At 38.7% G+C, this 12,200-nt stretch overlaps 1 protein-coding gene across 3 annotated transcripts in view; it reads right to left on the reverse strand.

The window, feature by feature from the left end:
* Nucleotides 1-501: 501 nt before the first annotated feature.
* pax2a (paired box 2a) overlaps nt 502-12,200 on the reverse strand; it is a 28,728-nt gene continuing 17,029 nt past the window's right edge. For 2 of the 3 annotated variants that reach the window (XM_060872536.1, XM_060872535.1), the window contains 4 exons: nt 11,843-11,963; nt 4,148-4,249; nt 2,529-2,615; nt 502-2,200 (listed from right to left, as the gene is read on the reverse strand). In XM_060872536.1, the coding sequence (XP_060728519.1) occupies nt 2,124-2,200; nt 2,529-2,615; nt 4,148-4,249; nt 11,843-11,963 (387 nt within the window). In that variant the 3' untranslated portion in view covers nt 502-2,123. The remainder of the gene's footprint in view (nt 2,201-2,528; nt 2,616-4,147; nt 4,250-11,842; nt 11,964-12,200) is intronic. The other variant, XM_060872537.1, reaches the window with a different exon arrangement.

A 12,200-nucleotide genomic window follows, 5' to 3' on the forward strand; every position in this document is an offset into this window, starting at 1 on the left:
TATTGTTTCTCTATTCAGTTATGCCATAATCACCTCCAGGACACTGTGTTGACAAGATTACTCACTGGTTGTATTTTGCTGCATTTCAAACCATCGAGCAAGGGTCATAGTTAAAATAGCCCATAAAACCAGGCAAACATAAAACGGATCTGTAATTTGTACAGGGTTATCATCAATAAGAGATGGATGGTTCATCTGGAATTAGATGGATAATTGAACACAGAAGTAAAAGAGAATACAGAAAGCCATTTACTTCATTTGCATAGCGACTTAAAAAATTATGAACAAGTCAAGAAAAACTGAACCAAACATACAACCAGTCATACATGTGATGGGTAGCATTTGAAACCCTCAGTAATAATTGACAGGTTTCAATTTTTGTTGCACTTTTGTTCCAAGCACAACACCTAAGACACAAATGTATGTAATCTTTTTTTTTTCTTTCAATTTGCATATCTACAAATGAAATCAGTAAATTACTACGATACTGCAATGGTCAGATGTAGATGATCTTATATACACATTGAAGAATTGTCTTCACATTATACACAAATTCTACAAAGCAGCAATTTGTTGCAAATGACGTAACATTGACTAACGGAATACACATTGTGTGTGTACACTGTAATGTGCAGTTGATGGAGCGTTGTGTTTTGTTTAACATTACCACATAGAATCAGTGTTGACTACTATTAAACATAATACTGCTTTATTAATGCATACAGATACTGCAAATAAAATATTAAATATCAAACTAAGTCTTTGGCAAATGTTACATTCACTTTACATTTTCAGGAGATAATGGAATGGATGGTGTTTTTTTTCACGGATTGAAATGTCCCACCGAGAAATATTGATCTAATACACAAAAGCTGTGTTACTTGCATATCTACCTCTCAGGACTGGAGCCAGTTTTCACCCACGTCTTTAAAACGTTGTAAGGCAGTACTAGGAGTGTAACGTATGTTGACATGAGAGTCGAGAACAATCTTCTGTTTAACATGAGCAGTAGTTTATGTAAAAATAATACAAATAATTTAACAGTTAGACTCTGTTTAGTACAGAGGATAATGGCCCAGTAATATGTCATAAGAACATGTTTTTTCTCAACATTCATGAAACAAGAACAAAAAGAAAACAAAAGCAGTTAATATGAGTTGAAGCAACAGTTAAAGGTGTCAGTTTTTTTCTGTTGTTTTGTCCAATATAGAAAGAGTTTTACATGTTTATACATAATCATTGGACAAAGGTTGCTTGCTCACTGACCTCATAAACATTTTGTAATTAAATAGTGCAAAAAGGAGCAAAGCATGATGTTGATTATGATGTAGCACCTGAACAGAAACCTGTCATAATCTTAAAAATGTAACAAAAAAGGGAGAAATTGTCAAATTAAAAACAGCTCCAAATGTAACCCAAGAAATTAATTTATCTTCAGGCCATTCATTACCTTTTTATTCTTACTTCAGACTTTTACAAATGATTGTGTCTCATAGCACATGATGTAAGCCTTTTGATATCGTCACAACATCTGATTGCTGAACTGGTCAGTACAACAGAGCTTTCGTGCTGATGCTTTAAACTGCAGTGCTTGTCTTTCCTATAACTGCACCTCTTGTATAACTGAGCTGTCCATGAGAGGTTTAGACACTGGCAAATCACAATCCAAAATTGCCTTTTTAAATCCTTCGTTGATGGTACTACGTACAGTATGTAAAGGAATGCAATGATTGATGAAAAAAGAAACAAATAAGAACAACAACAACAAAAAAAAATCACGTGTTAACTTTGTATTTTTCACACGGTTTGTCTTGTTTTATATCTTATAATATATATATAGATTTTGTATAATCTTTCAGAGTCTTTACGGAAATTTTACAGTCATTGTTCAGCGAGTTGAAAAACAGGGGCTCAGACATCGATGATTGAAGTGAGGGGCATCAAGGAAAATGCAGGAGGGGAAATTCACGGCTGCTTGACCCTCCTAATCTCAGTCTGACTCTGCAAAACTGAAGATGGTGGAGCCACGCTGAATGTCCACGTTGGGCTGTAACACTGTTCAAACTGGTGCGATACGTGGGTCATGGTTGTGTTGCTGCAGAGTGATGTGGTTGCCATGGTAACTAGTGGCGGTCATAGGCAGTGGCAGCAGTGGGAGGGGCCGAGCCCCGGGACGCGGCACTATAATAATAAGGGGAACCTGGAAGTTAACAGAAGAGCGGACCGTTTGAAAACAACCAATGCAACGTACAGGCCCGCTCTAAAGCAGGAGAGAATACAATCTCAATTCAAATCAAAATCAGCTATTGTAATGCAGGGTGATGAATCTTTGAGTAATTGTTTTAGAGGTAAGGTAGCCATTTATCTTTTTCTCCTTAGGAAATGACTTTAGTTGCAATCTAGATAATACTAATCTGTGAATTAATATGTACTTTTAATACACATTGATATTTGCTTAAATGATCAAACAGTCAAACCCGTTTTGAAATCCAAAGATTCCAAAGGGAACAGGTAATGTAAATACTCACTTAATAGTGCAGGGTTGCTGAACCTCCATGCTTCATTGTAGGTTGTGTATTGTGGATGGGAGTAGGGGTTTCCAGAAAAATCACTTCCTAAAAACCAGGATAAATCACAGTGTAAGATATGCAGATCTGATCAACTACACCAAATGGTTTGCATTTTTCCATAGTTCTAATCATCTTCAATATTTTGAAGCTTCTTTCTTCAACTGCTTCTCTCTCCAGCTTTTTACAAACATTGAGTTCCAAAAGATCCCCAATGGACTCATTTTTGTTCACATCCATTCTCTTTATGTAGCCTAGACTTTTGGACAGCAGTCATGAGTGTGTCAATGAGCAATGCTGTTGGTCCCCACGTTTCTTTCTTTTATGAGACAATAAAGGCTTGGGTTTATATGGAGCTGGTGAGAAATGGCTTTTGCTTTAACAGTGTTTTGGGGTCTGTCACTAAATCTTAGTTGTTCTGGGAGCGGATAAATAGGAACACGCATTAAATCCATGCCTTCTGGATTTAAGAGGATTTCAGTGTGTGTGACCAGTGAAAATGAATCTTTGATGAAGACATATTTGATGTACCTATAAAGATATGTTTGTCCAGCAAATGAATCCTGTCACTGAATTAAATTTGTCCTGCAAAATGTATTCATGTTTGTAGACTGGGCAATCCTGTTGAGACTGAATCTGGCTGAAGCACTCAACAGTGACCGCAGCAAGAATCCTTTTGTGTTTGATGTAAAATATTTGTCTTTTAATGCTTCGCTGTCTGTGCAGATGTCAATGCAGATGCTGTGAGACAGTTTTTCAGCTGGTCTTATTTCTATACTCAGGGAATAGTGTGGATTTTTTTAAAATATGGAGCTGAGCTCTGTCTGTCCTTGTACTGTAAAGAATGGATGTTGTGGTAAGTGTATGTTTGTATCTGTGTTTGTGTGTGTTTGGGGAGAGGGCACCAGTCTGTTGCCAGATTGCATCCTGTCCTGGTGGCTGGCAGTGAAACTCAAGCTGGGTCCCTGAGAGAGATAGTGATTTAAATATTTACAGGCCTTCCTGCCTGCTGTTTTGTGACCCTTAACTGTTTGCTGTGAACCTGAACTGCAGGTTAAGTAGAGGGGGAAAGAGATACGCTCTGCAGCACTGGAGGCTGGGGCAAGAGAGCCCTGTTTATCGATGGTCCGTGAGAACATTGGGGGGGCAGCGGGTAATGAGCATTGGAACCCGTGTGGCACTGAGAAGAACTGTCCTATATCCTATGCCTTGATCATGTATTGAGTAATGCTAATTTGCTCCCGCACATCCAATAAGCGGCGTGATGCTTGCTTACAGGTCAATTACATGTCCTTACTGTCATTACTCACTACATGGCCTGTTCTCACTGTACTTAGCATTGTTAGCATTATTCTATCAATACAAGGTATCATTATGATTTTTACCCGACGCTTTATTTTAGTTGTCAGCCTCAGCAGAATTTTAAAAGTAAGGCTATCAAACATTACTTTAAGAACTTTATATTGGTTTGGAACAAAGTCAGGTTTGCTGAAGATGGTCAATTGATGAGGACTACTGACTGAAAATATTATGAGCTCGCTTAAACTTAACAGCCTCGTAAAACCAGTATTATGACTTACCAGGAACCATTCCAGCAAGTGTTGAGGTGGGGTAGCTGCCTTGTCCAGTGGGGGGGACGTGAGGGGGGTAACCTGGGAGAGTCGTGCTGGCCATGTCTCGACCTAAAAGGAAAGCAGTTGATGAATGTAAAAGCAGTTCTGTGACCAAGCCAGATATATTTTTTGTGTACTTTACAAGCAAAATCCAATTGCTGTCTGATATAAGCTTGAGGTAAGCCATGGGCTGGTGTGGACGGTATAGTATTCACAGTAAAGTTTATGGTCCATAAAATAAACTGGAAAAGTGCCCTAAGGTTCAAAGAGCGATAAAGTAACACACTGGCAAGATATGCAACCTTAACAATAATAATAATAATAATAATAATAATAATAATAATAATAATAATAATAATATTTTCAGTCCTGTCGTAGCATTTCTCCTCCATACACAATGCCAGAGTTGCTAATCATCAATAATGCTACAATCTAAATTTCATCACTTATCAGAGTGTCAACAAACCAGCCAAAGATGATTGAAAAGAGAAAAAAGAAGGCTATATGGTCCAAAACTCATTACTGATAAACAATGTTGTGGGCAAAAATCATCTTATCTCCACTTTACCACTCAAAAACTGCACACACAGCAGAACGCAAAAGCACCTCCACAGCTTTTCATTCTTCCTAGATCATTTGAGCCTTCAACTTTCACAGAGCAACACTGACAGCCAGTTTTTACTCATGCTGAATTGACATGGATGAACAGAATTGAACCCTGTTATTTGTCAGAGCCCATACCAAATGACAGCTGAGGACTAGAAACACACTTGGCCTCCACTTTCAACATTGTAATTGGGGCTTACGGTCAGCTCTCCTGGCAGAAAAGCTGATTCGGGACATGCAGTCCTTTGCAGAGCCCCTCATTCTTTGTTAGCATTAGGGCCAGTGATGGTTATGTAGCAACACATTCTCTCAGATTTAGCTGTAATTTAGGCAACAAGAGTCTAAAGTCAAAACTTCTCACAATATTTGTGAGAAATATCTTAACAGAAACTGACCATCACAAAAAAAGACCATTAATTTAAAAAAAAAAAAAAATTATTAAAAAATTAATTAAAAAAATCTGTTTTAATATGAATAAGGATGATGTGATCTAACCACTAATAGTGAGTTATGAATTTACAAGTGTGAGAATATGTTGATTAAGGACATTGTAGTACAAAAGTCTTTAAAGACTACTTTTACATGTAGTAACTGTAACAAATAATACAATAAAGATAATAATAATCATATATGAAATGAGAACGATTTACACCTCATAGACTGACACAATTATTGACTGACTACTAATGGTATTTATTTCATGAGTAGTTGTTCAATGCAAAGATGCTATTCTTTATTAAAAGTCTCTGATGTAAAATGACTATATATTGTTTCACGAATAATCACAGTTGCCTAGGTTTGCTGTCGAGTGTACGCTAAATAAATCAGCTACAAATTTAAAGATCCTGTGGGCAAATCCTAATCAGAATGTTGTAATTACAATAATGATCAGGATACAGGGGAGCAGTTTTAGAGTGAAGCAAATGTAGTGAAATGAACCTAATGATCATCAGTGCTCTCTTTTTAGCACTGTCTCTCTGAGACACAGGCTGCTCTGACCATAAAGAAAACGAGCAGATCAGATGAGATTGAAATTCCAAACTGACTGAAAGCATAGTCGCTTAAACCTGCATGCTGAATGCAGCACAGCCTCAGGCTACAGGAATCTAGTCATTCGGTGTGCACAAGAAGCAGGAGGGAAGGACAGGCTGAGCAATCAAAAATGCAGTGAAGCACTAAAAACAAGGCTAAACAATGTCAGTGATTTTTGTTATTATCACTATTAGCATTATTGTTGTTGTTGTTGTTGTTGAGTTTGATTATTGATAATCTTATTGCGGTATTGTGTCTATGATTTGTTTTCTTTCTTGTATAGTTCTCATCTATTCAAGGTCAATGAGTCCTTCAGTAACAAATGTATACTATTGAGAAAAGTGATAAAGAGGGTTTTGTGCTTTTTTGAAGATAAAAAAATCTTCTATTTGAAGTTTATGATCATAAAAGGTGATGATCCCCCCCTGACACACACACAATATTTGGTAAAGTAGACAATATGAAGCAAGATGTGAAGGTCTATCTTTAGATTTTCCTGACATAAAAAAATACATTAGATAAAACCATTTATGTTTTATAGTAGCTACAGTAGTAGCTCTGGGCTAGAGTAGGACAGTAGCTGTCTCCCCCCAACCAGCGCAGGGTACAATGATATTTTTTTTCTCTCTTCCTCTCATGGGGTTGTACCTGCTATAATAGGCTGGCTTGCATACTGGCCGTAGCTGGGGCCATGGTGGCCATAGGCACCGTAGCAGGGGGTGGAGGCGTCTACTGACACACCAGGCTGGAAGGGCAACAGTTCCGCTAGCCCCGAAGCTGCAAGTGAAGAGGGGGTGAAAGGAGCCAGTGAAGCCTCGTGCGGCTCTTGCTTAACACACACCATGGAGGAATGGGATTCTGCCAGGGTGAAGAAACAAAACAAAAGCCACACACACAATCAGACAATGCACAGGCACACCCATGGTAGGAAAAAAAAAAGAATGACGGTTGATGAGAATGGGAGCACTCAATCAAATCCAACAAAACAAAAGAAGAAAGATGGGAGTTCTTTGACTACAACAATAATGTGTTATGCAGTATATCGCAATTTAAAATATATTTTTCTAAAAAAGAATTAAATATCTAATATACCAGTTTCTAGAAGAATTCAAATTGGATGGCTCAATAACTTCTCTAAATAACTGTGATAAAATGTGGGACTGATCCATTAAGAATACATTGTGTTCTTCCTCAAAGTGTGTGTGTGTGTATGTGTGTGTCAGGATGAGTTGGCCAGTTAGCATGTAAAGTACACACTATAAGACATATATACACTGTAACACTGTGTAGAGGCGACTGATCCACACATGATCACCCTGGCGATACCTTAAACACACATTGTTAACCGAATGGAATCTAATGTGGTCATCTCTTGCACCTTGTGAATGTAAATCCCAGAGCGTAAAGAGCTTTCTTTACTTTAAAGAGTCAAACGTATCTTTCACAGTCAAAACCCTTGGGCTTTTTCTTTGAGTTAAATGCAATGTGTCAGGTTAGAGATAACTCCTGTTCCCAGCACAGACGGTGCAGGTTTTTTTTAATGTGCAACACCAAATGCATAGAATATATTTCATATTGGGAAACAAGAGCCTTGTAATAAATCTATGCAACAAGAATTATTACAAAACAGATTTTGACAAATTACTTGTAATTGCCATTCACATTATTGGAAAAGCATTTTTTTTTTTTTTTTTTACAAATTATAGGTTTCTATGTATATTGTATTTCTAAAACAATGTCACCAACTAACGGTAATCATCCCAGATCAATCAGACACAAATATCAGGGATATTTCCCCAAGGTTTAGTTGTAGGAAAATAGTACATGCACATTAAAAAGGCTTCTACAGATCATAACAAATATTTCCATTAGAAACATCAAAATTAATACCTTCTGTTTGGTGAGATTTGAGACTTTTTCATTCAACACAATGGATTTGCGTTTGCAACTTAGACAATCCATTCTCTCTCTCTCTCTCTCTCTCTCTCTCTCTCTCTCTCTCTCTCTCTCTCTCTCTCTCTCTCTCTCTCATCTTCTTTAACATCCTGCTCTGTTATATTGGCCTGGCCTGTTGGGAGAGCTCTCACAGCTCTATGATAGCCTCATTAGCTGCTTTCCAACTATTGTTGTTTTACAACCAAGCTGTGTGCACAGAATCCCTCATTAAGATAAAGTCTCCTTTATGTCAGATGCAACCCTGATAACCCTTTTAGACCTAATGCTAGGAAATAAGGCAACTTAACTGGCCCCTTTCCCACACAAATCAATGGCAGATTTTCTTCTTTTGAGTGAGTCCAACCTATCGGTGAAATCTGCATGCCATACCTGAATAACAAACACCATTTTTTACTAGAGAGTTTGTTAGAGAATGTAAAATTTTGCTGCCATTCACACGAAAGGGGTTAAGAGAAGGTATAAAAACGAATAGCTCTGATGACTATATTTTACGGAACGTGATGTTGGTCATAAAGCTTGACTTTCTAGACGAAAACCTTAGAGGCCAATAAACAAGAGGGTAAAAAAAAGCGTTGAGGGGAATTAGACCTCGTGTTTTCATCCACTGTGCTCTCCTGTTGGCAGACAAACAAGGGCATGGAGCTACACTGACCCAGGCTTAGTGTTCGAGATCAGTGAACTTTGAAACTAATCAGAAGTGCTGTTGCTTATTGTCCTGTGGACGAGCGAGGCCTGCAAAAGGGAAGGCTGTCAGCCTCCTGATTACTGAGATGGGAGATAAACACAGGTCTGCGCTGAGGCTCTCTCTCAGCAAAACACATCACATCAGCTCCAGCTATAGAGTTCTCTATGTCTGTCTCTCTCCATTGTATCGTTTCACATGGGTGCAGATCATGATGGGAGGGGCAGGGACTGACTTTCTTTCTTTCTTTCTTTCTTTCTTTCTTTCTTTCTTTCTTTCTTTCTTTCTTTCTTTCTTTCTTTCTTTCTACCCTTTTTTAAAAAAAAACAAAAAAACAGACAGCATTTACAGCAAAGACACCCGCACACAAGCTTTTAGGGGATTTAATATTTTATATTTAATGACAGGGACACCTTCATGTTTGTAAAAACAATAACAACTCCTAAAATTCATTAATTTATTTATCTTTAGTAACTGCTTTTTTTTCATGGTCAGGGTCACTGTGGACCCTGAGCTTATCCCGGGAACGCTGGGAAATGTTAAGGAACTAGGAATTTATTACAGAGCTACAAAAAAATACAAATATGGACAGGACTTAATCAACTGAAAGTAAAGGAGTGTTAAGAAAGGTCAATTAAAGTTGACTTCCAAACGTGTGCTAAAGTCATTGCTTATCAGATGTGTGCTCAAAGGTTAGTGTGCCACTGTAAGGATAAAATAAGCATTAATTTGGGCAGCCTGGCCTGGCGGGGCTGTGCTGAGCTGAGACACAGGTAGTTTGTCACAGGGCCACACATGAGGCGCCTGAGCCTAGTTGGCTGCCTGTTGTTTGCTGCTCACTGGAGAATACCAAGCCACACTTAAAAAATGGCTCTCTGGCGGATATATTTCAGCCGAAGCTCATCAGCAGCATAGGCCAGCACAAAGCAGCCTTTTCTTTCTCTCAGCCTGCATATGCTGCTTTTTCTTTTAACTTCTCCTTCTCATACCCGATGCTTTTTCTTTCTTTCTTTTTTCTTTTCTTAAATAAATAAATAAATAAATAAAAATAAAACAGACTCCAGACATAGAACTCTGTTGCTTTCAGGCACAGCCCTCACCCCACCTCCTCCTCCTAACATTTCTCAGAAGAGATTTTGAACAAGGGAGATCCCTTCAGCACCTGCTCAGGTTTTCAGAGGGTCAGAGGGGTGCCCATTTATTCAGTGCCATCCCACTGGCACCAGGAAGACTTCCATTATATGCCTCTGCAGGGAGGGCGCTTAAGAATGTGCACTGGCTATTCATTCCAGAGGTATGTGCAAAACGGCTTTTATAAAAGACAAGTCATATCTGGAAAGCATCCAAATTCTTTTTTCCAAACTTGGAATAAATCATGCCTTTGTTTTTTCCCCCCTTACTGTTAATGCATGACTATTGGAATGAAAATGACTAGGCTGGGTTATAGGTAAGAAAGATAAGAAAGTAGTATATTTTACCTACTCATACTTGGGAATTGATTAATAACTGGAAAGGATTATCTCAGTGCTCAGACACGAACATTTTTAGTAACTAAGTACACATCAGGATTATCTGTACCTTTTTTATTTATTAGACATGTGTTTGTACCTATTACTGTTTTCAGTGTGTGAACTACGTACTTTCACTGCAACATTCACGTGTTATTGAAACTGCTGTGGCGAGCCGACATCACATTGTTTCTAAAACTTTGACTTTGACAAAGAATTAATTCAGCTACCTAACAGGGCTTCTCCACTTTTACAGACACACAACAGCAGTGCTAATTCCTTGCAGTAATAGGATAAACAGCAAACAGAAAAGAGCCGTGTCTTCTATGCCTTGTGCTCTTAAAATTCCAATTTCTGTTTTGTAATGAAGAATTCATTAATCATTCATCTTTAATAGATTATGCAAATCTTGTGACATAAAATCAACATGATCAATGACAGCGTGAATTTTAATTAGCTCAGGAAAACATTGCAGCGAATGGCCATAATCTGCAGCTTTATCCAATGGCAGGGAGTCATTTATTCTAAATTGGCTCTGAGTGTAAACGCTGAGGATAATTTAGCACCTCTTTTAACTTGGTCCTTATACCCATTTCCAGAGTTTATCACATGCTAGAACATCCAGTTATTGCATATAACCCTACATTACTTGCTCAGCACTGCATTATAAATTGAATTATTACTACCAAAAGTCATTTAAAATATCATGCCCAACACTTAATGTCTAAAGTCTTTCCAGTGAAGATGTTTATGCCTAGTGGTGAAAATAACTACAGTATCATTTCGGAGGATAGACATAACAATTTTTAAATTCTGACAGCATCTATTCATTCGTTCTTAATGAATGAAAAACATTGACAACCACTGAATGACAGTAAACGTATACTTTTGCTATTATAAATTATGAAGAAGCATATATGGGGGGGTTTGTTTGGTGAAGTGAAAGGTGGTCTGCTCTGAGACCCCCGGCGGAGTCACATCCCAGGTGCAAGAAAGGCCACCTGCCATGAGGGTGCTTCCCAGACCGAGACTGCTTTCATACAATGGACAAAAACACACCTTTCTTCTCCAGGGGCCCAACTTTCTGGAGGGAATCCTACCTCCCACATATTACTGAGACGCAAAAAGCCCTTTCTTTTCACATAGCTCTGGCCGGCTATCATTTGAGAAGGGGCACAGCTATTTTCAATCATCCTGTCCTACGCACACACAAAACTCATCGGCTTTGATGGCTCCTGCATAATTATGTGAATTTTATTAAAAGCTCAGCATATTAATCTCAGCACGACAGTTGGCTATCAGTAAACTTAACCTTCTCCGAGGTAATAACACCAACTACAATGAAACAATATTTCAATTAGTCGGCCTGACATTACCCATTACGTACCGGAATACAAGAGGGAGGATGTGGGAGATATGATTGCAGCACTGCACAGCAATACACAGAGTCCTGTTCCTAACCAGGAATCTTTAACACAAACCAAAGAGAGCCTTCTTGATAAAAAAGGCTTATTTTCACAGGATTGCTCCTTTTTTTTTCTTTTTCGTTTCTCAGAAAGAAAAGGTAGACGCCAGTTACTGCATGGTGACGTACTTGACACTGTCAGTCAGCACTCCAGTCATCAAATCGAATATTCCCACTCTGTAATGCATGTAACATCACCTGTCTACGGTAAGAGGTATTCTGTCACACTGTCAGTCAGAGCAGGTCACACTAATCTGACCACTTTAGATAGAAACACCAGATTCACAGAGCCCAAGCTCAACTTCTGAAGCTCACCTTACAGCTCAATGCATATCAGAAAAGTCAGACAATGACTATAAGCCCTCCTGCCAGCTCTGCAGGATGGACTAGGACAGGTAACCCAGCTATCTTACCTGTCACTACTGGGTAGCTCTGGGAAACGCTGGAGCCCAGTTCGGAACTGGCGCTGGTGGATAGGCTGGGCTTGACCTCGTCCAGTCCGGGGTTCAGTGCTGGTAGTGAGTATTCGTTAGCCTGTCAAATGGGGGTACATTTTAAACAGGTGTACAGCAAAACTCACTTCTTTAATTTTTATCAGAGTTGTTCACAGTTGTAAAACTGCTGTAGCTTTTGAGCTGCCAGTCACAATATTTAGTCTGGCATTTTCTGCACTATTATAAAAATGAAATGCACCACCAGGGAAGGCACCTTAAACATCTAAGTTAAGCTACCTACTGCTCCACTGACCAGCTTTATAAAATGAGCATCTGA

The sequence above is a fragment of the Tachysurus vachellii genome, chromosome 6 (assembly GCF_030014155.1).
Source record: "Tachysurus vachellii isolate PV-2020 chromosome 6, HZAU_Pvac_v1, whole genome shotgun sequence".
NCBI classification, from domain to species: domain Eukaryota; kingdom Metazoa; phylum Chordata; class Actinopteri; order Siluriformes; family Bagridae; genus Tachysurus; species Tachysurus vachellii.